The following is a 27,115-nucleotide window of genomic DNA, read 5'->3' as shown; positions in this document are numbered from 1 at the left end:
TCTTGTCTCAGAGGACTGATCCTGAGGCCTTCGAGGGGTCACACCTGCTCCTGACTCCCCATTGGCTCCTGGGATATGGAGATCGGGGGAGTGGGCAGGGCTGTGGAGGGGTGCAGGCAGCATTGGCTGCATTTGGCTGGGTCTGGTCCTGTCTGGACGGGCCCCCCCTTCCTCCAGACACCGGGTTGTGCGCTCGTGAATGCTTCCCAGGTACACGGGAAGGGCAGAGCTGTGCCAACAGCCCAGAGTGATGGAGGCCTTGTGCCCAGGGTGTGTGGTCATGGGCAATCTAGAGACAGGAGAGTGGAGACACACAGTGTCCACTGCCTGGATGGGAGACCGAGATGCCACCAAGCATTCTCTTGTGACTCCAGCCATCTCCAGAGGCGCCCCCAGTCAAGGACACTGATAGGATGTCCTCTAGATGTCTATGGGTGGCAGCCTGTGCCCCTGCCAGGAGTGTAAAGTGGGTTGCTCCTGGGGGGGGGCGGGCGGGCAAGAGTTCTGGGTTGTAGGCCTGGCCTCTCCTGGCTGTGTTGTCCTGGTTCCAGCTTGAGAACATTTCTGAGCCCATGGGGGTCGGGGCAACCACCTGGGACCCCTGTGGCATGGACCCCCCCACCCCTGCTCCCCAATACAGGATGAGTCTGAATCCTTAACTGGTCCAAACTTCCACCTCCTTGCCCCAGGCCCTGGTCCGACAAACTGCCCAGTTCCTGGAAGGAGCTAATCCTCAGATGCCCCACGTCCCCTCCACACCCCACCGCTATTGTTCACCTTAGATGTGGCTTCCTCCGGGAAGGCCTCCAGGAGCCCCCCATACCCCTGGCCCTAGGTTCGTTCTGTCCTTTCTCGCCCCAGGCCCCTTGGCCCGCCAGCCACCAGAGCTCTGGGCCTTCTCTTTCCCAGTGGGCTTGGAGGCGACATCGGGGCAGGGGACCGACCCGAGACGGCGACGAAGCGGACGCCCTCCATAGGGGGCTGCAGTTCCACGGCGGCGAGGGGCGGGAGAACCAAGGACCGACAGATGCGCGGACAGACGGCCTCGGCGGCGGGCCTCGCCTCCGGGGGCGGGGCGGTCCGAGGGGCGGGGCGGAGGCATGCGCCCTGCTCCGCCCCCCGCCCCCGGCCGCCCGAGCGCAGCCAGCAGCGCGGCGCGAGCCGAGCGCGGCGGCGGCGGCGGGAGGGGAGGGAGGGGCGGCGGGCCGAGCGGAACCGAGCCGAACGCGCGGGCCCCGGGCGGCGCCGCCAGGATGCCCCGGCCCGCGGGCCGCTCCGCCGCCAGCCACCCCCGCGGCCCCCGGCGGCCCGCGCTTGGCCGGGGAGCTCGAGAGCCGCAGCCGGAGCCGGAGGCGGGAGCAGCGAGCAGGAGCCCCGGGCGCCCGAATGCCGGGTGAGCGCCGCCGCCCGAGCCCGAGCGCGGCTGGGTGGGAGGACCCCGGGACGGAGGACCCCCGGCGGGAGGGCTCTGGGCAGGGAGGGCTGCCTGCGGTCTGTTGGTCTCACGGTCTGTCCGAGGGGCCGCGCATCGCCACCCCCGACTTGGGGACCTTCGGGGTAACTTCCCTGGGGCCGGCCTCTTCCTCGGTCTCTCCCCCGCCCCTCCCCCCAACTCCGGGTCCGGCCCCGCGGCTTGCAGGGAGCGGGGACGGCCAGTCTGGGGGTACTGGGCCCACCCCCCTACGCAGAGTAACCCGTTGGGGCGTCCGGCCCCCGGGTGGGAGCTCGGACGCGCCCTCGGGGCTGGGTGGAGCTGGGGGTCCCGCTAGGGACCGGCGGGCTGGGACGCGCCGCGTGGGCGGGAGCATCGGAGCGCCGAGGAGCCGGGACCGCGGGACTGGGGGGCGGGCGTGGCGGGCGGGGGGCGTGCCGGAGATGCGGAGGCTCCGCGCAGCGAGCCCCGCCCTGGCGGCGGCGGGGCCCGGCCTTGCGGGCCGGTGAGGGGCAGCGCGGGCGGGGCGCAGCTGGGGGCCGGCGGGCGCGGCGCAGGCCCCGCGCGCGCTGGGTGGTGAATCTGGAGGCCGCCTGGAGCCCGGGGAATCCTTTCAAGTTCTGGGTTCTCTTTGTTGCGCAATAGAGCCCCGGGGCCGCGAGGCTTCATTGGCCCGGGGCCGTGACGTCACGCGGGGGCCCCGCCCGCAGACCCTGCGGAGGGAGGCTTCTGGGCCGGCCGGGTCCCACGCGGGTCACGCCCTGCAGTCGGCCCTGCGTTGTGGGACCGGGGGTGGGGGGCGGGGGGAAGGAGGGGCTCCAGCATCTGGGCGAGGCGGGAAGCCCTGACCTGAAACGCTGGGGGGACGCTTGGAGCCTGTGGCGGAAGGAACTTCCCAGTGGGGGGGCGGCGACACCTGGGTGTGGCCCACACTGGCTGGAGCCTAGCCTGGGGTCTGGCCCTCCAGGTCTGCGGCTCCCTGTGGAGAATGAACTGTGGGCGCCCCATCAGCGTGGAGGAAGGGGTCTCCCAGTTCCTGCACGTCAGCCCCCCTCACCGTGCATTTGGGGACCTTGGCATTCACTCCCCAGTGACATTCTTCCCCCATCCCAGCGCCACCGCTCTCAGGAGTCCCAGGCTCCAAACCCCTTCTCGCACTTCCTCCCTGTCTGGGTGCGGGTTCTGAGCCTCAGTGTTCCCATCTGCAGTGTGGAACAGCACGGCCCAGCCTGCAGGGGTCTCTGAGTTGAGAAAGGTAATCTCAGCTCAAGGAACCAAAAGTACCTGTTCCTGCTTGGGTTTGGGTTAAGGTTAGGGTTTGGGCTTGGGTTTGAGAGGCCAGGAGTTTGATGTCAGCCAACTGGGGCTTGGGTCCTGGTTCAGACACTTCATAGCTTGGGCAAATGGTTTAACCTCTCTCTATCTTTACTGGACTATCTTTAAAATGGGGATAATGTCAGTATCGACCACACATCATCCCTGGGAACACTAACTGGGAAGTGTGCCTGTTCACACTGCTTGCTCCCACTCCAGGCAAGGCATGTTCTCCTGCCCACAGACCTAGAGCCTTTGCCTGCAGTGAGACACAGGCCAGACAGGGGGCAGAGCTGGCACCGTCAAAGGTTATGCCCGTGACAGCCGGTGGCCCCTTCCCCACCACCCTGCCCCAGTGGGCCCAGGGCCTAGGGTGGAAATAGATGCTGGCCCACCAGGTGCACACCGAGTCGAGCTTCCTGTTTGACAGTGTAGAGATCACTGGTGTCTGTGTCTGCCCACCACGGGCCCCCACAGCCAACCTGCTCTGCCCCAGGCTTCCTCGCCCCAAGGCTGGGCTGTCCCAGGTTCTGCTCAGGGTGGCTGTGTCTATCCTCAAGCTCAGTGCCTTGGCCCTTAAGGGACGGCAGAACTCAGTGAGCTCACAGGGCTCTAGTACAGACTTCCACGTGGCAAGCATTCATTGAGCGCTTACTGTGTACTTGGCTCCGTTCCATCGCGGAGCTTGTCTACCACCCAAAGCACCTTCCCAGGTGATCCTATCATGTCCAGCTCACAGAGGAGAAGAACAAGGCCCAGCTGAGTCCGTAACTGGCTGGCGGGCAAGAGTCTAGCAAGCTCTTTACCCAGCCCCATGTGGCCTCTGTGTGCTGAGGTCCGAGAGGTTTGCTGGACACTGGAATGGCTAGGGGAGGGTCCCGTGGGGCCACCCCACCTCCCACACTGGATCTTGGGTGGGGAAGAGGAGGGTGCTCTGTCAGCAGAAGCCTGATGTTCGGGAAGGAATTTCCCTGTCTCCAGAACCCCCCCAACCCCTTAGAAGGCCCTTAAGGAGCACTGGCGTAGTCCAGAATGCACTCCTCCCCTTGGTCAGGGGTCGGGGCAGGCCCGCAACAGGGGCACAGGGGTGAATGCGACTCATCCCTGAGAAGTCCTTCAGTATTGGGGATGGGGGGGGGTCGGGCCACAGAGACACCAAAAGAACTCTAGATGAGACAGGAAGGGACGCCTGACACCCAGACCAAGCGGTACTGCTTCCCCTGCCTGGAGAGCCAGGGCCCTGCTGTGGCCTGTCCATTCCACGCTGGGTAAGAGCCCCTGGGGATCGCATGGCTGTGTCTGGAACAGTGGGTGCTCATAATGTGTTGGAGGCAATGGGGCACTGGAGTGGCTCAGTGGGTTAAGCCTTTGGTTCAGGTCATGATCTCAGGGTTCTGGGATCAAGCCCCACATCAGGTTCTCTGCCTGGCAGGGAGCCTGCTTCCCCCTCTCTCTCTGCCTGCCCCTCCTCCTACTTGTGATCTCTCTTTGTCAAATAAAGAAAATCTTTTAAAAAACAAAAAAAAATAAGGTGTTGGATGCAAGAGGATTGGAACCCGTGAGATTAAATGGGGTCCAGAGTAAAAAGGGCCAAGTGTCGCAGGGCGCACAGTAGGCCTTCACTTAGCATTGTACTTCTCCCCAGGCTGCCTCTTGCAGGCTATGGCCACAGAGGCCTATTGTGGGCCTCACATCAGAGGGACCAACCGGGTTTTGCACAGGGGCAGGGTTTGGGGCTGCTGGGCAGGGAAGGGGTGGGAGGGACTTAGAGCCCTGCAGTCTGGCAAGACGGAGAGCCTCTGCTACATGTGTGTTCTGCTCAACATCCTGTGTCCCGGGCTCATGGCCATACGCTCTTGGCAGTTCCTTCTTGGGGTCAAGGTCTGGTCCCTCGGCCGTCTGCAGGCAGGCCCAGGCTGTCCCAGGCATCCACAGCATAGTACTGGTCGCCTCCCCAGAGCACCCACTGTGTGCAAGACCAGGACCCACAGCATAACCGTGACCACCACCCAGAGCACCCACTGTGTCCGAGGCTTAGCCCAGGGCTTTAAAGACGTGGCATCTGTCCACCCCAGCCTCCCCCCGGAGGAATCACCATGGTCCCCGTTACAAAGGATGTGGGTGCCGGAACCTTGCTTAAGCCACACAGCTAATATGCTGGAACTTAATGGGAGCCCAGCCTGTGGCGGCGCCGGGACCTGCCAACCACAAAGCCAGTAGGAGGCTGACCTGGGCCAAGTAGGCTGCCCTTGCCAAGATGGCCATGGAAGTGGTCACCATGTCGCCCCTACTGCACAGGGAGGTTCAGGGGGCTCACCCCCAAGGCATGCCCTCATTTGGCCAAATGAAGTGGAACAAGTTAAGATAAGGGGCCCTGATGTGCCCTGCAGACACATTGTTTGGGTTGTGTGAGATGTGAGACACTCAGGGTGAGGGTGCTGGTTCCTGCCAGGGCTAGGGCCCCCAGGGCAAGAATGCCTCTCGGGACCCTGCCTGGTTGCTTCCCTGAGGAGGCAGCTGTCCCGGGAGCAAACCCAGATTCCATACCTTGGCCAGGAGTGGGTGGAAAGGAGGGTGTTCACACTTATTGGGGACCCCTGGCTAGGTCCCCAGGTGCCAGGGACATGGGCTAGAGGCCCTGGAGTAGAGAGGAGGGCCGAGCAGCCCAGTCCAAGCCAGGACCACGCAGGTCAGGGGAGCCCCAGGAGCTTTGATGCCGCAACCAGAGGGACCGTCTCGGAGCACTCATTGGCTTCTCCCCACCGCCCCCACAGATGCTCGCAGTCCCTGGTGTCTCGGAGCCCGTGCGTGTGAGCGCCGCTGCTCCGAGCCAAGCCCTGGCCCCGAGGATGTCTCAGCTGGCGGCCAGCTCCCGTCTGCACCATGAGTGATGAGCGGCGGCTGCCTGGCAGTGCGGTGGGCTGGTTGGCATGTGGTGGCCTTTCCCTCCTGGCCAACGCCTGGGGCATCCTGAGCGTGGGTGCCAAGCAGAAGAAGTGGAAGCCGCTGGAGTTTCTGCTGTGCACGCTCGCGGCCACCCACATGCTCAACGTGGCGGTGCCCATCGCCACCTACGCCGTGGTGCAGCTGCGGCGGCAGCGCCCCGACTACGAGTGGAATGAGGGCCTCTGCAAGGTCTTTGTCTCCACCTTCTACACCCTCACCCTGGCCACCTGCTTCTCCGTCACCTCCCTCTCCTACCACCGCATGTGGATGGTCCGCTGGCCCGTCAACTATCGGTGAGCCCGGGCGCGCACTCGCACTTCGGCGCCTGGTGGTCCTGGGGGGGCGCGGGGGAAGGGAGCACAGAGGCCCCTGGGGCACGGGGTGCAGAAACGGCCCCCTGTGCTGTGCTGCGGGCAGGCCGGAGGCACGGGAGGGGCTGCTCTGGGCTGCACACCTGTGTGTGCGGGTGTGTCCATGGTGTCCAGCACGGAAATGCTTGGCGGGAGGGATGTGCCACCACCACCTGCAGGAGGATCCCCTGGGCAAGGGACAGGCCCCACTTCGCTGGCCGTTTCATGATAATGAGGTACTAGGGGCCCAGGGCTCTGGGAGGACCCTACGAGTGACCCCTCGCTCCTGCCCCCACCGCATCCCAGGCTGAGCAACGCCAAGAAGCAGGCGGTACACACGGTCATGGGCATCTGGATGGTGTCCTTCATCCTGTCTGCCCTGCCGGCCGTCGGCTGGCACGACACCAGCGAGCGCTTCTACACCCACGGCTGCCGCTTCATCGTGGCCGAGATCGGCCTCGGCTTTGGCGTCTGCTTCCTGCTGCTAGTGGGTGGCAGCGTGGCCACGGGCGTGGTCTGCACCGCCATCGCCCTCTTCCAGACGCTGGCTGTGCAGGTGGGGCCGCGGGCCGGCCACCGCGCCTTCACGGTGCCCACCATCGTGGTGGAGGACGCTCAGGGCAAGCGCCGCTCATCCATCGACGGCTCTGAGCCGGCCAAAACCTCGCTGCAGATCACGGGGCTGGTGGCCACCATCGTCATCATCTATGACTGCCTCATGGGCTTCCCTGTGCTGGTGGGTGAGCCTGTGTGGGGACTGGGCTCTGGGGCAGCCCTGGGGCTGGGCATGGGTGCTGGTGGGTGAGCCTCTGGGGGGACTGTGCTCTGGGGCAGCTCTGGGGCTGGGCTGTTTCCTCCAGGTATCAGGTGGTTGAATCCTCCCATCTGGTCCCTGGAGGCAGGAGGGAAGGCATTATCGCCCTCTGCATTCTGTAGATTTGGAAACGAGGTTCAGAGGGGTACCATAACCCACCTAAAGATAAAAGCCCATGTCCGGGAAATGTGGAGCCCAGGGTCTTTCTGGCACACTGTAGGGGACGTTTCCTCACCAAAGGGAGGCCCATTCGAATCAGAGGGTGTGGAAGGAGGAGGAACATAGCCACTTGGCCCAGATATGAAATCTGGGTTCAGCAGCCGGGCCCTCGCACCCAGGGCTCCAGCCCAACCCCTTGAAAAGTCTGGACCGGGGTATGGAGGGGTTTCCGGGCAAGGATTAGTCAGAGACTGTCCAGGCAGCTGGGCAGGGCTCTCTCCTTGGAGTTACTGTAGGACACAAGCTCCAGAAGGTGGCAGGTGGGGTGGCGGCCTCATAGTCAGGGGACACACTCGGGACGCGGTGGCCCCACTCTCAGAGGGCCTGGTAAGCCTGCCCCCTCCACCGCCACTGCCAGGTACTGGGTTCTGTGTGCAGCAAGGCCCCGCGTCTCCAGCCTGTGCTGATGGAGGGAAGGAGCATGTATAAAACACAGAGCCAGAAGGGGACAGCAGTGGAAGGAGAGCCTCCCCAGCTTCTCTTCAGGGCATGGAGGGAGTGTCGTTTCTGGAGCCCACTCCATGCTGCGAGCCTGGCACAGTGTCTGTCAGGGATCCTCACTTCACTCTGGGGTGTTCCTGGCCCATTTCACAGATGAAGAAACTGAGCCCAGAGAGGTTCAGCACCTTTTAGAGGGTCACACAGCTCACACAGCAGAACTAGTACAATGAGTGTATCCTACCCATTTCTGCTCTGTTGGAATAATTAAATGTCACTCTGGGTGGGGGAAGGAACTGTCCTGGGACAGGAGGAGTGAGGGTCCCTGGGCAGGGACCCAAAGCCTACCTGGTTGATTCTCAGACTCCTTTGAGTCTCCTCTGAGGTCCAAGACCCAGACCTCCCGCCCTGCCCCCACCCCCGCCCCCAGGGTAGGCCATGTGTCCACAGAGGCATCGGGATGGCAAAAGAAGTACCTGAACGGGGAAGTTTGAGACCTGGTTCTCCAAGCCTGTTTCCTCTTCCCCAAAAGGGGTTGGTAAGCCATGCCCCCACCTCTGTCCTGGGGCAGTCACGAGGCTGGCATGGGGGAAGGCACTCTGTGAAGGGCTGTCCGTGTGCACACGGGGCTCTGGCTGTTCGTGCCCGCAGCCGGCAGCTCCTGGTGGACGTGCCCTCCTACTCGCACTCGGGCTTTTTCCTGCCCAGGACCCTGTAGCTCTGTCTGTTGCCTCTCCCTCCAGCAGGTGCGACAAGTGAGGTGGGGCCGGGGCGGGGGAGGGTGGCTGTGGCCGGGGATCCTGCCAGGTGCCAGGTCCAGCCGTGTCCCCACAGGTGGTGAGCTTCAGCAGCCTCCGGGCGGACGCCTCGGCGCCCTGGATGGCGCTGTGTGTGCTGTGGTGCTCGGTGGCTCAGGCCCTCCTGTTGCCTGTATTCCTCTGGGCCTGTGACCGCTACCGCGCCGACCTCAAGGCCGTCTGGGAGAAGTGCGTGACCCTCATGGCTAACGATGAGGACTCGGACAATGGTGAGGGCGGCCTGGGAGCGGGCCCCCGGGAGAGGGCTGAGGGCAGCAGGATCACCAAGATGGCTGCGTTCTCTAATGTGCTGGAACCCCTAAGCGACCTAAGTGTTCTGTGGGACATTCTCCTGTCCAGCCTGACTGTCCCAGACAGTATCTGTGGACACCGGACCGAATGCGCTCCCCAGAACGTCCACCCTTAGAGGTCCCCCGGGGCCTCCCGTAGACCCCAGTGCTGTCTCACCTGGTGATGAGCGTTACCCTCCGCTGAGCCTTTGCGAGGTACCGGCACTGTCAGACCCTACCTGTATTTAGTTCCCCCAGAGCTCGCCCAGTAACCACACCCCATGGCGGAAGAGGAGCAACCTGGCTCAGGTGCTCTCCGCAGTCCCACAGCTAAAAGGTGGCACAGTTATGGTTTGAACCCAGGCCTCTGCCCTATGCCTGTCTCTGAGGGTCGCTGGAACTCACTGTCCGGGGACAGTGAGGAACCCCCCCCCCGGGTTTTCCACGGCCCTAAGCTTTTGCTCCCGCCCTGCAGATCCCAGCCTGGAGGGCGGCATCCCCCCGGACCTGGTGCTGGAGCACTCGCTCGACTACAGCTATGGCGGCGACTTTGCGGCCCTGGACAGGATGGCCAAGTATGAGCTCTCGGCCCTGGAGGGGGGCGCACCCCAGTTCTACCCGCCGCGGCCCTTGCCGGAGAACAAGATGCAGTACCTGCAGGTAGGGGCAGGGCAGGGCTGCGGTCGGCCGGGCTCACGCGGGGAGTGGGGAGAGCGGGGAGGCTCGTGCCCTCCCCAAGGCCTTGCCTCGCTGAGCCCCGCGCCGGTCCCCGTTTTCCAGGAGGGCCGCCCGGGTTAACCCCGCCCGTCCTGACAGGTCCCGCCCACGCGACGCTTCTCCCAAGACGACGCGGAGGTGTGGGCCGCCGTGCCGCTGCCCGCCCTCCTGCCGCGCTGGGGCTCTGGCGAGGACCTGGCCGCGCTGGTGCTGCCCGCCGGGCCGGAGCGCCGTCGCGGCAGCCTGCGGGCCTTCGCAGAGGACGCGCCCCCGTTCCGCCCGCGCCGCCGCTCCGCCGAGAGCCTGCTGGCGCTGCGCCCCCCGGCCCCCGACGGCGGCCCGCGCCGCGCCCGCGACTCGCCCCCCGGCAGCCCGCGCCTCCGCCCCGGGCCCGGCGCCCGCTCCGCCTCGGCCTCGCTGCTGCCGGACGCCTTCGCGCTGACCGCCTTCGAGAGCGAGCCGCAGGCCCTGCGCCGCCAGCCCGCCCCGCCGGGGCCCCGCGTCCACAGCGCGCGGCCGGGTGAGGACGCGGCGCCCCCTGCCGGCGGCGGCGCGCAGCGGTACCCCGGGCCGCGCCCGGCCGCGCACGCGCACGCGCACACGGGACCCCTGAGGACCGGCCTGAGCGCGTCGTGGGGCGAGCCCGGGGGCCTCCGCGCGGCGGGCGGCGGCAGCACCAGCAGCTTCCTGAGCTCGCCCTCCGAGTCCTCGGGCTACGTCACGCTGCACTCGGACTCGCTGGGGTCCGCGTCCTAGGGCCTGCGGGCGCTTCCCCACGCGCGCCCGGCGGGCCGGGCCGCCCGCAGGGACCAAAGCACCAAAGATGCCACGCTGACCCAGGCCGGGTTCCGGGCGGCGCCACGCGGGGCCCACGGACGGCGCCTGGCCAAGTGCCAGCCCTCCCTGCGTGACTGAGCCATGGGCATCGCCCCGAGGGTCGGTGGCTGCCCTGGGCCGCTGCTGGCTACGGCATCACGGGGCAGAGCGAGGCCGGGCTTGGGTAAAGGCAGGCTCTGCACGCCCTGATGTGCCTCGCCCAGCCTGGGGCAGCAGCATTGGGGGGATGGGGGGAGCAGCAAGGAGCCCAGGACGAAAGCTACCACCAGACGGAGCAAAGCCCAGCCCTGCAGGAGCCATGGGACTAACTGCACCTGGCTTTCCACTTTGCACTGTAATTGTCTCTCCCCCGCGGGGGGCAGGGTACAGAGGGTCTCTAAGCACAGGGGTCTACAGAGCCCAAACAAGCTCTCTGAGCAGGTGTTCCTGCTGAGCAGTTCTGCCTCGGTTTCCCATCTGTAATGAGCAGGTGACCATATTAACTCACAGGACTGTTTGGAGCAGTCTTCTGGTCCGTGTGCACCAGCCCCTGCATGGGTGTGGGAGCATCTAGGCCCTCTGTGGGTCCTTTGTGGGGGTCAGTCTTCAGTGTGTGGCCTGCTGTGGCCTTTGCACCTGAGGCCTCCCACTCTCAGTGCCCCTGGCCTCCCCAGGAACTCACCCCACCCACACCCCAGCTAAAGCACAACACTTTGCACCGTCACCCACCTTAACCATTGTTAGTGTCCCCGCCCTCATCCGTCTCTCCACCAAGCCAGTCACCCGTAGGACTCCCACCATAAAGATCGTGGGTCCATGCTGGGAAAGAACTGAAGCCAAGGGAGAATGGGCTTCCTTATCCTGGTGCCCCTGGGGAGGGGTCCTGGCTGAGAGGCCTCCCAGGTTCCCAGTTTTAAGGTCTGGTTCCTGCTGAGGGCAGGGCTCTTTACTTTCTCTCCTGGGCAGGACTTTTGCTGGCCTAGGCTTTGCCATGGGCGTTGGGGAGGGGCTTGCTGGGTCTTCCCTGGAGAGAGACCTTAGAATCAGGCTGAGCAGAAGCCCAGGAACAGCTGTGACCTTGAGCTGAAAGGACAGGGGCAAATGCAGAGGTGGTCTCCTCCTAGACCTCGCCTCCCCACCATGGCCTCACACAGCACACAGGGAAACCTGGAGCAAATCCCAGAGCCAACGCGGAGCTTGTCTGCCTTGTGCAGCCCCTCCCCAATCCTCCCCACCTCTCCGGCCTGTTGCCAGGCCTCTTTCTTCATCCAGCTGACAGGGTCTCAGCCCCAGAAGAGACCCCTGGGAGGGTCAAGCCTAGGGGACCGGATCCGTCTCTGCTTCTGAGGCCTCCCTGGCCCCTCACTGGGGGTTGGGGGGGTCATTAGGGGAGGGATGAGCTAGTCACAGGTGAGCAAGGCAGGAAGCTGCGGGATGGCCTAAGCCATGGGAGGGGCTGCCTCTGGCCAGTGCTGCCGTGCCTTCAAAGACCAACAGGCCATGTGGGGGCAGAGATCTCAGCTGGCCACCGTGGCACCCACCCCTGCTCAGGTCCGCCCATTTGTCACGTTGGGTTTTTATCTGTGTACTTCATATCCGATGGCAATACTTGCAGGGAGACTTGGTACTCCAAAGTCCCTCCAGTTCTGGGTTTTACAGAAATAAAAAGGAGGGAGGACCCCAACTGGAGGAACCTGGGGCCTGGAGCTCCCTCTCACACTCCCTGAGCCTCCCGGGCCTATTGGCTGCCTTCGTCAGCAGCTTGACCTGGGCTCACAGGGGCGGGAGCCCTGTCTTCACACCACCACCCACCCAGAGCCAGGGATCCGTTTGTAGTTTTTTGACAACTGAGCATTTCTCTTCTGTACAGGATACAATAAAAACTTCCTATAATTTGCACCTGGCATTCCTGGGCTGCTTTCATGGAAACACTTTCCTAGGATACAGCAGCACTGCTCAGCCAGCTGCCCCAAACGTCTCTCCTCTGGGTTTGGAATCCCTCCTAGTGTGCCACCCTTTGGGTCGGTGCCCCTTTTCTATGCAACTACTGCAGGTCTCCCCCTCGCCCCCCCAGACAGCGAGTGAGACTGACATGGAGCAGCTACATACGGGATGGAGCTGTGGGGTAGGCACCAAGGCCCTAGTAGGAGAAGCCCTAGAAGGCAGCTGGCAGCCTCGGCCTCAGGGGCGTCTAGCCCCCATAAGGTTGGCTCAGGAGGGCTAGGGGCAGGGGGCGGAGGGGGGATACCTCTCCGGCCGCTCGCGGGCTCGGGTGCGAATTTGGAGTCCGCCCCCTGGGTCCACGGTGTAAGATCGTCACCTAGTGGCTGGTGGCGGAATTAGTGCGGCCGTCCCGGTCGCCGAGTCGCCTCCAACGCACTAGCAGGCGGAGACGCAAGAGTCCTGCCCCCGACCCCACAGCGGAGACCCCCTCCCCGCCTGTGATCTAAAGAGCCTGGTGAGTGGAGTGGGGGAGCCGGGCCGCTCTCCCGCGAGTCTAATCAGAACGGATTCGTCACGCCGCAGAGCAGGGGCACTCCTAAACGGGAACTATCGTACGGAAAGTCGATTATTGGTTGTTCAAAAGATGCACCCAAGCAGGCATCGTGAGAGAAATGTGGACCTTCGTGGTCTCTTTATACCCATTGCACAGGTCTGCCCTGTCTGTATTCTGAATCTCGAGCGGGACGTGCCAGGAGTTCTTCCCGGGCTCCGCGCGGTTTCCCGTCCCCGATCCCGGGCGCCGCTGGAGAACCGGGACCCCGGGGTAGAGTCCGAGCACAGCAACGACCTCGCTTTCGGACGAACAGCCGGGCGCCGAGCGCTCCGCGGTGGTCGAGGGTCGCGGGCTCTGCAGCGGCCCCAGAGGTCGGGAGGCCGGGTCCCTGAGGATCCGCACGCGGCTGGCCGTGGGGCGCACCGAGCGGGGGGCAGAGCATCTTGGGGGCGGGCTGCCGGGCCAGGACCGCTCCCGGCTGGGCCTCGGAGCGGGGCGGGCCTCGGAGAGCGCGCCTGCCGGGTGGGCTGCGCCGCGAGCCGAGGGGGTGGGGATCCGTGGAAGCCGAGAGGGTCCAAGGTGGGGGTGGGCTGGGGGCCCCTCGCCGGCGGGGCGGGACCCGGCGCGCTTTGTGCCGGTGGGAACCGGGCGTCCGCCGCCGGCTGAATGGGCCGGGGCGGGGCAGCGATTCTCCTCGCTGCGAGGGGTCCGCTCTGCGCCGCTGCGGACGGCGACCTTCCCACCGCGGCGTGGCCGCCGGGCGGGGGCGGGGGCGGGCTGCCCGCCGGGGGCCCTGGGAAAGAGGCGCAGCTTCGGACATCCCCTCCCAGCCCCACGAGAAGGTGGGAAGAGGGAGCGGGTCTGGCTTGAGTAGGTGGGGCTGGGGGGGCTGGATTTCGGTCTCCGCGGCCGCGAGGCGCGCGGCAGCCTCCCAGTCACCCCTGCCACGGGACCGGCACGGATGACTGGGGGTCCCCGCCAGCACCGCAGGCGCGCTCTGAACAGTCTCTGCGTCTCCAGGCCGGACGGGGGCCCTCTTGAGTCCGAGGCGGCGCTGGGACTCACCAAGGCCGCCAAACGCCCAGACGCGGCCCCGGGCTCTCGGCGCAGCGGCGAGGTGCCGGCTGCGGCCCCGGGACGCTGGAGGACGGGCCGGGAAGACCTCCAGGGAAGAGGAGCCGGGGTGGCGGGGACCGCGAGCCGCCGGTGGCCGGAGCAGGGGCCCAAACGGCGGGGGCGCAGGGGCCGAGCGGCTCGGGCGCCTCCCGGCTCGGGCTGGCGCTGTCCATGGTGCTGCCACCTGCGCGCTCGTGCGCCAGGGGGCAGCGCAGGCCGCCGCCGCCCTCTTCTCCGCGCCGCAGAAGCTGACCAACGCCGGGCAGACAGCTGCGGAAGCCCGACGGGAACTCAGCTCCGAGGGGTACCGGCCAGAGCCCTGGGGGGAGGGGAGCGGACGGGAGAAATGTGAAGGGCAGAGAAGAATAGGAGAGGGGAGGAGGAAAGGAGAGGTGGGGAGAGGGAAAAGGAGGGCAGAAGCGTGGCAGGGAGGGGAGGGGCTACGCAAACCGAATTTCCTTCCCAGGGTCCAGATCTTCGCCCACCCGGATTACAACTACACTAGGCTGCAGGGTCTTTGCGGCCTCCTGCCTCCAGCAATCTGGGGCCTTCTCCTCACCCAGCTGCCCACTGCCCCGAGCTTTCTTCTCCATCCTTTTTCCTTGATCTGGTCTTGTCATATCCATGGCTCTGACCCCAGAAGTCACCGCCCCTCCCCGCAGCTCTTTACCCCACCTGCTCCAGGCGCCCTCCCACCTTGCACCGAGTTCTGAAGGCTTTTCATGTACTTGACGCTCAGCTCCAGTATGTCTGCCTTCTCCAACTTGCGTTTCCGGATCTGCAGATCCGTGGAAAGGGCTCTTAGCTGGGCAGTCCGACTTAGAAGGGATGAGGCTGCGGATTGTATCACCCCACCCGTCCACGGCCCCACGTCTCACCTGGTGTGAGTAGTGTTTTTCCAGCAACGACTTCAGCTGCTCCAAGGACACATTGATGCGTGCCCGTCGCTTCTTCTCCATTAGAGGCTTGGAGATCTGTGAAGGGGTGGTATTTTAGGGCAGGGCAACGGTCCTCTCACCCTCTGCCCCACGCCACCCCCGGCTTGGCAGAGCCCCCACTCTGTGCTCCTCAGGACCCCAGACCTTGCGGAAGCTGCTGGAGTGACTACTGGAGCTGGCTTGGGTCCCGGGCTTAGAGCCCATGGTGTCGTTATCTGTGCCTGTGGGAGGCAGTGCCGCCTTTATAGGGCTTCTCGTTTACATGTCAATGAGGCGCTCCTGGGCTCGAGGAACCCCGAGGGGGAGGAGATGAGGGGGGGGATGCACTGTGAAATTCCCCACCTCCCTCTCCTCTCCCCGGCTTCAGCCTCACCTCCGGGAGCCCTCTTTTCTTCCAAGGGACCCCTCTTCCCCTTTCTCAGGCTTTCCTTTATCCCTTTCACCACCACCATTCCGCCAAGTCTGAGGTCCCCTCCCATGCATACCCCTCCATGCCCTGTCCTGTCCCTGTGTCTAGTGCCCCTTAGGTACTGAGCCTCACTACTAGGCCCCTTGCTGCCCCCTGTCTCCAAGCATTCTGGGGGATACCCACTGAGAAACGTCCATGGGCCCATGGCTCTGAGCCTGGCCCATGACTCTGACAAGGTGCCGGGCCTCTCTGGGCCTGATGAAGATGCGGAGGCAGGGAGGACCCGCCAGCGACGCCTTTCTGCGGGTTTCACGCTCTGGCCGAACTGGCAACGCCACATTAGTCGCCCTAATGTCGGGACAATGCAGCGATTTTCTGCCTGTGGCCGCTCAAAGCCGGGTACAGCCTGGGCCCGAGGGGGCCAAGCAGAGACATGTGTCCCATTAAAGCGTGCAGCCCGCCCTCAGGGCTATAGCCAGTCTCCTCTTGGCTGTGGTCTTGGACTGGGAGCTTTCCTGTGCTAAGGTGTAGCCTGGGCACATGTGCCCTCTGGCCCTGTTAGGCCCCCATCCACCTCTCCTAACTGGAGGGACGCTGCAGGCAGCCTCAAGCCTGGGCGGGTAGAACAGCCTCCCCATCCTCAGTCCCAGGTTTCCAGGCTGGACAAGTAGGGCTCTGACACTTCCGTCACAGCCTGCGAGTTTATTCTCACCCGCCTTCTCTTGGTTCCAGCTAATATGAGAGTAGGAAAGACACTGATCATGTGGGGAGAGCCCCATTCTGTGCTCTTGCAGGTCTGGGACCCCCAAACACTTTCCATTATTCGGGCTGTGGTTGGAGACCCAGAGAGCTTCGTGGAGGAAGCACCCACCGCAGGACCGCTTAGGCCCTACAGCAGGACTGGTGCGGTCCCGGGTTGGACCCTGGGAGCAGGACTCCAGTAGCTCTGACTGAGGGGCTGACGTCCAGAGGACTCCAGGGTTCATACCGAGTTGAGTCCCTGTACTGGGCTCGCAGGACCTCAGGTTCAGGGTTTGTAAAATGGGGTTGCGAACAATGCGGGCCCCTATGGCTGCTCCGGAGGGTGACGAAGTAGCTTGGACGCTCCGAAGTTCTGCAGTCGAGCCCCGCGGCAGGGGAATAAACAAATTGGCCTTTGCAGGGACGTAGCGTGAGGGGGAGGGGATATTGCTGGGGCCTGGGTGGGCCCCCTCACGACCCCGCCGCCCCGCTCCGCGGAGCCCGGGCGTCTTCTCCCCCGACACCCGCCCCCGCGGCCCCCTCCGGCAGTACTGAAGGGCTCTGCCGGGGCAGAGGCGTTCTCAAGCCCCAGCAGCGTGGAGAATCGCGCCCCGCCCTCCTTTCAGGCGTAGGTGGCGTGGACCGCGGCCCCGAGGTGCTCTTCCGCCCCGGGCCGTCGGACCCGCAGTCTGGATCCGGGCCGGGCCGGGCCGGGGTTGGGCGGCGGGGCCGAGGCCGGACGGCCGGCGTTGGCACGCGCCGGGCAGCTTTGAAGCGCCGGGGCTGGCCGGGCCCCACTGGCCTCCGTGCGTTCCTCCGGCTTGGGGCGGTGGCGGCCCGGTACAAAGGCGCCGCGGGGCAGGCGGGCGGCGCGGCTGGGCACAAAGGGGGCAGCCGAGTGTTAAGGGCATTGTGCCGGCCCCACAAAGCCCGCCCGCGCCCGCCCCCTCGGGGCCAAACTCCCGGCGCCCCGCCGCGCGCAGGCTTCCAGCTGCTGCACATCTGCACGGAAGCTGGGCGCGCGCCTCGCTCGGCCGGTCTCCCTCACCCCCGCCCCCGCTCCTGAGCCGCGCGGGCTGCGGGGCAATTTGTCCTCTAATTATGATCCCTCCCCATAAACCGCCGCCCGCGCCTTTCAGCGCCGCGTATTAGCAAACCAATGGCCCTCCGCGCCCTCGCGGCCCCCCCTCTCCAGAGTTAGGGCCTCCATAAAGGGGCCCACGGGCCGCCCCTGCCTGCACCCCGGCATCCGCAGCCCCTCGGGCCATCGCTCCTCTGGAGCCCGAGCCGAGGGCTCCCGGCCGCGCTGGGTGGGGCCGCTCACGTGGGTGGCTTAGTGTTTTCCTAAGCAGTGGAAAATTGACCGCAAAATGAACTAATTCGCAATGTTCTGCTTTGCCTGCGGGCGGCGAGGCTGGCGGGGAGGCCTGGGCTGGACTCGCAGCAGTCAAAGTCCGCCCCCCGCCCACTAATGGGCCTCCGGCCCCGCTGCGCCCCACCCCTACCCTGGCACCACCCCCCTGCGTCCCCCTCCATCCCCCAGCCACACACACACCTAGGCTGATGGCCTCCCTGCTTTCCCGGTTTCCCACTCCCAGCGTGGCTCGGCCGCCACGAACAGCCCTTAAACCGGCTGAGGGTCGCGCAGACTCAGGGCAGAGAGAGATCCCGGTGCGGATTCCATCCCCCCTCTCCCCCTCGCCGCGGGCTTTTCCCCGTGCCCGGGAAATCCCCCACTTTACCCGCGATTCGGGCTCCTGGGCAGCCACCTCCCCGCTAAGACCCAATTCCTCTCCTCGCTCCCACACTCTGTTTCCCGGTCCTGAGCCTGAGCCTCCTACCCGCACTCACAGAGGGGCGGGGCTCCGGCGCGGGGCGCAGAGGTAGGGGAGGCGATTTCTGAGATGCGGGGAGCGGCACCCCCTACTCCCTTATCTGAGAGCAAGCAGGGCGAGGTACTCTCGGGCTGCAGGGAAGGACATAGACCAACTTAGAACCCCGGCTTATGCAAACTGGGATGTAGGCCACCGACTCCCTTTCCATCTTTAGCAGATGGAAGGCCCTAGGGGCCTCTGCAAAGGAGCACAAGTTCTGGCAAAGCGCTGGGGAGATCCAGGTTGTCCTTTGCTCATTCAAGGAAAAAATTCCTTCTATAGTTCTGGAGGCCTCTGGGGGCTTCCAAGAATACTCAGAGCTCTCAGCTTCCTCCGACTTGAGAATTTAGGCAAAAAGTGACCTCCCTTCCCACGGTGGGTTTTCTCAACTTTGGCAAAAGAAAGAACATTACAGAGTAACCGAGCTCTGGAAAGGTAGGGAGTGGAGTTGCAGGTCCCAGGACAGGAGCCGGACCGGATATTCCACCAGCCCTCTCAGGTGATGGCCCTGCTAGCCCCTTCACCCTGGGCGAGAGCCCCTTCCCTTCCTCCAGCACCCAGACATTGAAAGCTAACTGGTGAGTGCCACAGAGGCCACCGAGGGTGAGGGGGGAGAGAAAGGCACTGTGGGTCTCTGCAGATGCATTTCAAAGTGGAATGAAGTGATTGCCTCATGTAATTAACTATCGGGACACAGCAAAACTCTGAAATGACTCAGCCGATTGTCTCCAGATGGGGTTGGAGAGGCCGCGATTGTTTAACTCTCTTTAGCTGTGTTTCGACTCCGAATAGCCCGGCCGCCAAGGGCCCTCCAAGGGACAAAGGCTGGGACTGCGTTGAGTGCCTCCACACTGAACCGGGCTGGCCCAGCTCAGAGAGAGTGACTTCAGAGACACCCCTATTGTCCTAGACCTTTGTGTCTCTCCCCAGCTGGCTCTAATCTTTAAATATTTACCCGGCCCTTTTGTGCACATATGACTTATGCACTTCGGGCTGATGGGCTCATAAATTACGCATCATTTACCCGTTTCCAGACTAGAGAGAGGGGACTTTCATGCCTGGAGCCCAGAATAGCCAGAGGAGGGAGAAGAAAAGCGTTGGAGGATCAGGGTTCCTTCCTGGGGAGAGCAGCAGCTACCCTGAACAGGCCCCTCCTGGCTTCCACGTGGGAAGTGGATGGGACAGAGGACCTCTGAGTGACAAGGAGCCCCCAGGAGGCCCCCTCTAACAACAACTGACCAGGGACCCACCAGCAGGAAAGAGGGGGAGGCCCGTTCTCAGACTTTTTATGTGGCGTCAAGTTTGGACAAGAACAAACTTCTCACCCTGGGAAGCTGGTGTAGGTTGAGGGGCTTGGTGACGCCTCCAGCTTGCTCTGGGGATCCCCTCTCCATACATTCTCCCTTGCTCCATCCAGGAACCCTGTTTAAGAAAAAGAGGGTAATTTTATCTCAGCCTGCAGTTTAACTTGGGAGACTCGAGGCGGTTTCTTAGGACTCTTGAAACGGGAGGAATCCCCTCTTAAGCTCAGGGTAGAAAGCCACCGCGGCCGGTGGGCGAAAGGCAGGACGAGGGGGGCACAGGGGAGACCCTGCAGAGGGGCCTTCCTGCATGAGAAAGGGCTCCCTTTGTGCATGCCTCTGGGCTCTAAGAACAAAACACATTCAAATGCTTATTTACAAAAGAAGGCGAGAGAGGCATCCCAGGGCTGAGTATTTTACCTTTATGTTCTTCTATTTTTATGGGCTTGTTGTTCTCGTGCCTGGGGAGGACACTGGAGAACTGGACCCAGAGTGGATTTTTTTGATCAGATTGCTTCCCTCTCGGTTTAGGAAAGCAGGTCTCCGTGTATTTGTTTCTGTCCATATCGCTCTGTGAATTACTGTTTCTCTGGGTATCCGCCGATCTGTGTGTGACTCAGTTTCTCTGGGTCTATGCCACTGTGTGCACATATTTGCTTACTTGCCTCTTTCCTACATTACTGCTCTGTGAGCCGTGGGCCCTGACAGATTCGGCAACTCCAGGTACTTCTAAACATCCCCCTTCCCTCTGGTCCGGCCATCCCTGGCAGGGGACTGTTTCCCCTCTTTCTTCCTTCTCCAAGATGGAGCTGATGGAGAGGGATGGTCTACAGGGAGGTCACGGATAGAGAAGAGAGTGTTGCTCAGGCTCACCAAACTGGATTTCCAGTCACCCTGTGCCCCCAGAATGGGGATGGTCCCTGGGGTGCATCAGGGCCCTAAGGCAGTGTGGACAGCAGATGGCAACGGCCAGAAAAGGGAGCTTCCTGGGAGCAGCTCTCTGCCCCAGGACCAGACTCACTCCCAGGAGTGAAGATGCAATTATTCTCTGGGGTCCCTGAGGCGTCCCAGAATTGGGGGCGAGGTACTGAGTCTGGGTGAGAGCATCAGAAACTGGGGGCAGTGTTGGGAGTGTGAGTTCTCAGCACCCAGCAACACCATGCCTCCCTCCTACATGGTACTGCAACTAGGCAACTTTGGATTTTAAAAACATTAAGTCTTTTCAATTCCCATGAGCCCAGCTTAGCGTATGTTTTCTGAGCATCACTTATTTTATTTCTTAAGATTTTATTTATTCATTAGAGAGAGAGCACACAAGCAGGGGGAGAGGAAGAGGGAGAGGGAGAAGCAGACTCCCCAGTGAGCTGGGAGCCTGACACGGGGCTGGGCTTGATCCCAGGACCTGGAAATCATGGCCTGAGCTGAAAGCAGACGCTCAGCCATCTGACACCCAGGGGCCCCTCAGCATCATTTAAACGTGGTCCTGGGCTTTGCAGAATGTTATCAACACGTGATAGTGAAATGAGGATTCCTGTATTGATTATAGGAAGCTGAGATCTGGAGATGATTTGTCCAAGGTAACAAAGCTGGGCCCTGGCAGTGCTGAGACGAAGATTCAATCCCAGGCTCTCCCTCCTTCCCTGAGCTCAGCTGCTTAGACACCAGGCCTCCTGCCAGGTCGTGGGGGGACAGAAGAGGCTGGGGCAGCTCGGAGCTCAAATGCAGGGCTGGTGCCTGCAGTGCACACCCCGCCTGGTCTCAGCACTCTCTGACCCACTGCTCTGGGCTCCAGCCTCTCCCGGGGCCTGTCCCCTATCCCAACTCAGGCTTCCTTTCTCCTGCCTGAGTCTGCCAACTTGGTGCCCGCCCCCCCCCATCGATGCCCTTGCTCTCATTTCCAGCCTAAAGCTGCCAGTCCCTGAGTGCCCCAAGACCTAGCTCCAGCATCCCTCCCATGTGGCCCCCCGGCCCTCTGCCCACCCACCCGCAGGCCCCTCCTGGGAGTCCCTTTCCCTCCTCTCCATTCTTCCCTGGCTCCTATCCCACTCCCACCCCTCCATAGTTTATTCCAGTCTCTCCTCCACTCGTCTTTCCCCTTCATCACCCCTCTGGGAGCTCCCCTGGGGGAGGCCATGAACACTTTTTTAAAAATTCCGATTTAAAAAGTAATGTTTGTTGATTGTGCACAATATGGAAAATACAAAAACAAACACAGAAGACAGTGGAAGTCACCCACTGTTGTGTCACCCGAAGATGACCGCTCTTAAAAAACTGTGGCTTCTACTCCCACGGTTTCTCCAGGCTCACACGTCTGCTTTTGCTCCCCTAAGCGAAGCCAGGGTCGCCCCGTAAAGCTCCTTACTCTGCCTTTTAAAAGCGGGTGTCTGCTGAGCTCTGGCACGACGGCCAGCATTCTCCCTCACCGCGAACCGAAATGGGCGGTCACCCCGCGCGCAGGGTCCCCGTGCGGGCTTCCGGCTGCCTCCGGGGCAGGGTCCCCGCGCGGCCCAGCTCGCGCCTGCGCGCCCGAGGGTGTCAGCTTCGCGGGGGGACCGTGCGGGGCTGGCCGAGGGCGGGGTCGCTTCGAGTTCTTCGAACGGGGGCATTCTTGAGTTTGGGGCTCCTTTCTGGCAGACGCAGGCGGCCACATCTCGGCCCGGGACCCGGGTGCCCCGCGGCCCCGCCCGCCGTTCGCCCCTTGTCCTGGGTCGGGGGATCCCGGGGGGCGGGGAGGGAGGGAGAGGGCTCGGGGAACTGGCGGGGCGGGGCCACGGACGGGGCGGGGCCGTGGGCGGGACGCTTCCGCAAAAGCTTGGGGACCGGGCCCGCGGAGCGGTAGTATCGCGAGAGCTCGCGGGAGGCGCGCGGCTCCCAGCAGCCGCACTTCCCCGTCGGCGTCGGCGGCGTAGTGCGCAGGCGCGGCGGGCGGGTTTCCCCGGGCTACAGCCGGCGCCGTCGCCGTCGCCCGCTCGTCGGCCGCCCGGCGTCATGGCGGGCTGCGCGGCGCGGGCTCCGCCGGGCTCCGAGGCGCGCCTCAGCCTCGCCACTTTCCTGCTGGGCGCCTCGGTGCTCGCGCTGCCGCTGCTGACGCGCGCCGGCCTGCAGGGCCGCACCGGGCTGGCGCTCTACGTGGCCGGGCTCAACGCGCTGCTGCTGCTGCTCTACCGGCCGCCGCGGTACCAGGTGCGGGCCGGGCGGAGGCGGGCCGGGGCCGGGCGGAGGCGGGCCGGGGCCGGGCCGGGCCGGGCCGGGCCGGGCCGGGGCCGGGGTGAGGGCGGGAGCCCGGCGGGTTGGGCACGGCGCGCGGGCTCGGTCCGGTCCGGTCCGGTCGGGGTCGGGAGCTGGGCCTGCGGGGGACGGGCCCGCTTCCCCTGGGCGTGCTCTTCGTCGGCGAGTTGAGGCGGCGGGAGGGACGCAGCCTCGCCAGGCTCGGGGCTCCAGGGGCGCGGGCCCCGCGTCTCGGCCGGAGTGGGTGGGAAATCGCAGTTGGCGCTGCTCGGCAGCCGCGGCAGAGGCGCGTGGGGTGCGGAGGGAGCGCGCCCGCGGCTCTTTGACGTGATTGAAGGTGCGGAGACTTACCTGCCGCCGAGGGTCCGGTCAGGGGCGCCCGCAGAGGCTCGGAGCCGCGCCTCGCTGCGTGGTCTCGGGAGAATCCTGCGGGTAATCGGGGTGCCTGCGGTTTTCCCGCGGCTCTGGGCGGCGGCAGCTGGGATCCTAGCGACGGCAGCCGCAACCGGGAGGCTCCTGCCCTGGGCGCTTCGGGCGGCTGCTCCTCACAGCCGCGCCCAGAGGTGGGTCTCTGGTGACCCCCGTCGGGTGTGCGAGGAAGCCCGAGGGCCCGAGAGGCCGCACGGCCGGACCGCGGCGGCCGCGGCGTTTGGGCCCAGCGCTCGCAGCTTCACGTGTGGTCGCTGAGCACGGCGGCCGCCCTGGCTTGCCGGGGTCTGCCTATCCCCAGAAGTGGGATGTGCGCTCCGGGAGCACCAGGTGACTGAGCTGCTTTTGCGTCGCTTTCAGATAGCCATCCGAGCTTGTTTCCTTGGCTTCGTGTTCGGCTGCGGCGTGTTGCTAAGTTTCAGCCATTCTTCTTGGAATCACTTTGGCTGGTAAGAAGTACTTGGGGGACTAATGGTTTTGAGGCGAGGGTGGGAGGATCGGGCGGCCCGAGGTGGTGTTTCCTCATCCCCCGTCTCATCTCTGAGTGGCGGGAGGCTGTTGAGGATTCTGTCAGGCCTCTGCCTCCCACCTAGACTCCTAGGTCTTGGACCCTGAGAGCTTGTGCCCACGGCTTGCTTCTGTTGCAGGCAGAAACGGGTCTGCCTGGCGCCGGGCCGGCAGGTGCCCGCATCGGTAATATCAGGAGCCCTTCCCAGCAGAGGGTACAGGTCCTCGGTGACAGGAAGGGGCAAGGCTCAGGCTCTTCTTCACGGGCCTTTTCCATCTCTGATTTCTGTTAGGTCACATCTAGTGCCTCTCCCACGGCCAGTGTAGGATTGTCCCCTCCACTAGGATTTCAGGCCCTTGAGCCTTCTAGTCCCTGACCTGGATATGAACCAGTGGCTTCAAGGTAAAAAGCTTTATCTCCTGCCGTCAGTACTCGGAGCCATCTAATCCGTCTTTGCTGGACTGACTTGTTTTGTTGAACTTTTGTAGTCAGCATACGTCACTGCTTTGTTTTTGTTATGCTCCTCTTTCATATTTTACGGGGTGTGGAGTATCGTTTTTAACAGACTGACGGGCCCATAATGCCTTCCCTACCTGTGTTCGTTTGGTCTTTTACATCCCACACGTAGTCCTTTTAAAACCTCACCTTCTGCAAACCTGAGCAGGCCTGTTCCGTGCAGTGCCTGCTGTCCGCTCTCACAGAGGTAGCAACGGGGTCTTCTCGTAGAAGCCAGGGACAGTTCTGCAGACCCAGATTCGTACTTTGAGTTAGGGCCGACTTGATTCCCTTGCCCCAGCTTACCTCTCTGTCTTTTTGTTTTTAAACAGGTATATGTGCTCCTTGTCGCTGTTCCATTTTTCGGAGTACTTAGTCACAGCAGTCAATAACCCCAAAAGCCTGTCCCTGGATTCCTTTCTCCTGAATCACAGTCTGGAGTACACAGTAGCTGCTCTTTCTTCTTGGATAGAGTTCACACTAGAAAATATCTTTTGGCCAGGTCAGTGTGTCCTGCTTTCTCTTCCAGAAGGGAGAAGGGTGGTTTTGTGCAGGCCTGAGGGCAGTGACTTGGGTTTACCTCTCAGGTATAATCTCCCGGAGTGATTTTCCCCAGATCTCAGTCCTCACTAAGCTCCTTATAGAGGACAAGCAGAGCCTGTGAATTCCACTGCTGGATTTTGAATGGAGGACGGCTTGACCGTTTGCCCGAAGCCTGCCGTAACATGCCACACTACCTAACGTACCAACCCGTGGTAGCTGTCATTCTGACTTGACAGAGACTTGCATCTGTTCATTTTCTGTGACTTAAGACTTTTCTTGTGAAGATTTTATTAACAAAAAGCTATACATCTGAAACCTGCTCTCAGATTGAACTTTCCGCAGCCAGTTAAGTAAAATGTATGTGGTTCCCAGGATTCAGTAAAGAGCCAGGGCGGGAGACACTAGATGCTTCTCTGCTTCCCTTAGCTCTCCTTGTCCCCAGGGAAGCAGTGGGACATGTGGCAGAGGAACATGGATGGGGAATCCATCAGGTCTTTGCCAAGATGCTCTGGTGGGTTGTTGGCACTTTAAACAGATGAACAGCACAACTTAGGGGCATGTGTTTTGCTTATAAGTAAGTCTTAATGTGATGACAAATGCGAATTGCCCACTAGCATGTTTCCTAATGTTGCTAGTCTTGGAAAAATAGGTTAATTTTAAGCATCCACAGGGTGAGCACCGCCGTCCGGTGTCTTCACTTCCTGTTTCTCCCATGTCTCTCCTTCAGAACTGAAGCAGGTCACCTGGCTCAGTGCCATGGGGCTGCTGATGGTGGTCTTTGGAGAATGTCTGAGGAAAGCGGCGATGTTCACAGCTGGCTCCAATTTCAACCACGTGGTGCAGAATGAGAAATCAGAAACCCACACTCTGGTGACAAGTGGAGTGTACGCTTGGTTCCGGCACCCTTCCTATGTTGGGTGGTTTTACTGGAGTATTGGAACCCAGGTATAGTATCAGAATTGACAGAATTGGCTGCCTTTAATTTCTTTTACTTTTTTAAAATTGACATAACTCACATACCATAAAATTCACCATTTCAAAGTGTCCAATTCAGTGGATTTCAGTGGATTTATTAGATTGTTGGTCTCCTTTAAATAGGTGCATCTGCCCCTTGTCGTGTTTTGAGTGAGAACGAAATAAAATGCAAAAGAACTGATGTAGTCCTTAACATTTTTTTACTATATACCTAAAATCTGGGTGTCCTAAACTTGTAAGCTCCTGACGATTCTAGGTGCTATACCCATTCCCTGCTTCTTTAACTTAGACCTGGAGCACTCCAGTTCGGTGAGGACAGAGATGGGGCTTTGGGGAGAGAGAGCCTTCTGCTGTTCCAGTGGATTCTGATTTCATTAGAAGCTGCTGTTGATGAGGCCAAGGTCTGGATTAGACTTAATGTGAGCTACAGAGGTTTATTCTGTCTAAGGTTGCAGACCAAGCCTTGTTTCCTGCCCGTTGCCTCTTAAATATGTTCTCTTGGTCCTAGAAATACTTGGCCAGAGAATGTGACCAGAGCTTCAGAACTCCTCACCTCTTTGGGAAAATCCAGTCTGGGGCCCCCAAGCATTCCACTGGCAATGCATGGTCTGTTGGGGACTCTCTGGTGACCCCCAATGGTGTAGAAGGGGCAGGGCAGTGCACACAGGACTTATTTTAATACTTGCATTTCTGAAACCTAACACTGCATCAGCAGTCGTATTCCCTGAGAACAAGCTGACGGTAGTTGAATCCGTCATCTGCCAGAAATGCCGCCTGCATAGGGAAGTGCTCTAGGAATGAAGTTTGCCCCCCTCTGTGACCATAGATCTTTTCACACTGTCACCCAGTACACACACGTGTATAAAAGTGGAACAGGCCTTTCCCAGGATAGTACTTACTAAGTATAAAATACACTGTTTCTTGTCTTATTTGTAGTTCTATTTATGATGCAATGAATGGGCTTCAGGGCTCAGGAACAGGTTGAGGCCTGCAGTTGGGAAACCCCACCACAGGGTGTGGTGGCTGTGAGGGCACAGGCTCCAGGCTCGCCAACAGGGCCAGTCCTGGCTTCCGCGTCGGTCGCTTAGCCTGCCTGCCCTCACACATTGAGCACAGCAGTGCCACCTCAGGGGGTTGCTGTGAGGGCTACTTGGTTGGAAAGAGCTTCGCTGGGGCTTGAAATACAGCTAAGTACCCCATAAGCAGTGATGGGAATAAGAAGTTGAGGGCATGTACCTGGTTTTCTGGGTGGAAGTTGCCCCCTTGGGGAGCACATGTGTCCGTGGGGGTCTGTCAGAGTGGGCAGGGGTGGGGTGGTAGGTTTCCCACACAGCACAGAAGTTCCTGAGAGCGGGGAGATGTTCTTGGCCTGGAGGGGTTGTTTGGCAGTGTCTCAGTGGGGAAAGATGTTCTCAAAGTGGGAAAAGCACATGAGTAAGGAGGGGACAGGCAGTTCAAGTGGGTACAGCCCAGGGGAAGGGGGCTGGAGGAAATGACTAAGGCACAGCTTTTCTTGGTTTGGGCAAGGGAGTGGTTTGAAGACTGGTGATTTCACAATAGCACTGTATGCGGTATAGGGTTAGGGCGAGGGGGCGAGGAGGAGGGGCGAGGTAGCTGTGAGGGGGGTGTGTGTGTGTGAGCATGGACCGGGAAGGGGCAGGCTGGGAGCTCCACAGGAACTCACACCTGGGGTGGGGTCGGGAGCTGCTGCCCCCTGCCCTGAGGACTGAAATCTGAAAAGTTGGCCTTGTATTTTTTAATTATTTTTATTTTTTTTAAACTTTATTAATTTGTCGGGACGCCTGGGTGGCTCAGTTGGGTAAGCAGCTGCCTTTGGCTCAGGTCATGATCCCGGCGTCCTGGGATCGAGTCCCACATCGGGCTCCTTGCTCCACAGGGAGTCTGCTTCTCCCTCTGACTCTGCCTTC

General features: G+C 62.1%; 3 protein-coding genes across 5 annotated transcripts in view; 2 read left to right on the top strand and 1 right to left on the bottom strand.

Moving 5' to 3' along the window:
* The first annotated feature begins 1,174 nt into the window (after nucleotides 1–1,174).
* Nucleotides 1,175–12,032, top strand: GPR153 (G protein-coupled receptor 153). 2 transcript variants are annotated; one of them, XM_045063643.1, is made up of 7 exons: nucleotides 1,175–1,393; nucleotides 5,521–5,985; nucleotides 6,349–6,778; nucleotides 7,944–8,051; nucleotides 8,348–8,540; nucleotides 9,076–9,260; nucleotides 9,417–12,032. In XM_045063643.1, the coding sequence occupies exons 2-7, from the start codon at nucleotides 5,630–5,632 to the stop codon at nucleotides 10,071–10,073; spliced, it is 1,929 nt and encodes a 642-aa protein (XP_044919578.1). In that variant the 5' UTR covers nucleotides 1,175–1,393; nucleotides 5,521–5,629; the 3' UTR covers nucleotides 10,074–12,032. The 2 variants fall into 2 exon arrangements, with proteins under 2 accessions (XP_044919578.1, XP_044919579.1); XM_045063644.1 differs by lacking the exon at nucleotides 7,944–8,051.
* Nucleotides 12,033–12,740: 708 nt separating this feature from the next.
* HES3 (hes family bHLH transcription factor 3) lies at nucleotides 12,741–23,031 on the bottom strand. 2 transcript variants are annotated; one of them, XM_004768692.3, is made up of 5 exons: nucleotides 22,589–23,031; nucleotides 19,034–19,130; nucleotides 14,625–14,720; nucleotides 14,443–14,524; nucleotides 12,741–14,065 (listed from the first exon to the last, which is right to left on the bottom strand). In XM_004768692.3, the coding sequence occupies exons 2-5, from the start codon at nucleotides 19,100–19,102 to the stop codon at nucleotides 13,692–13,694; spliced, it is 621 nt and encodes a 206-aa protein (XP_004768749.2). In that variant the 5' UTR covers nucleotides 19,103–19,130; nucleotides 22,589–23,031; the 3' UTR covers nucleotides 12,741–13,691. The 2 variants fall into 2 exon arrangements, with proteins under 2 accessions (XP_004768749.2, XP_004768753.3); XM_004768696.3 differs by lacking the exons at nucleotides 19,034–19,130; nucleotides 22,589–23,031 and adding an exon at nucleotides 14,829–15,047.
* The window catches only part of ICMT (isoprenylcysteine carboxyl methyltransferase), a 9,374-nt gene continuing 4,142 nt past the window's right edge, over nucleotides 21,884–27,115 (top strand). Inside the window, exons 1-4 of the mRNA XM_045063645.1 lie at nucleotides 21,884–22,192; nucleotides 23,027–23,115; nucleotides 24,002–24,171; nucleotides 24,940–25,157. Of these exons, the coding sequence (XP_044919580.1) occupies nucleotides 21,998–22,192; nucleotides 23,027–23,115; nucleotides 24,002–24,171; nucleotides 24,940–25,157 (672 nt within the window). The 5' untranslated portion in view covers nucleotides 21,884–21,997. The remainder of the gene's footprint in view (nucleotides 22,193–23,026; nucleotides 23,116–24,001; nucleotides 24,172–24,939; nucleotides 25,158–27,115) is intronic.

Source organism: Mustela putorius, unplaced genomic scaffold, assembly GCF_011764305.1.
Source record: "Mustela putorius furo isolate JIRA1106 unplaced genomic scaffold, ASM1176430v1.1 tig00003853_pilon_pilon_pilon, whole genome shotgun sequence".
Lineage (NCBI taxonomy): Eukaryota > Metazoa > Chordata > Mammalia > Carnivora > Mustelidae > Mustela > Mustela putorius.
The sequence above is the reverse complement of the archived record's forward strand: the minus strand, read 5'-3'. Positions and strand labels throughout refer to the sequence as shown.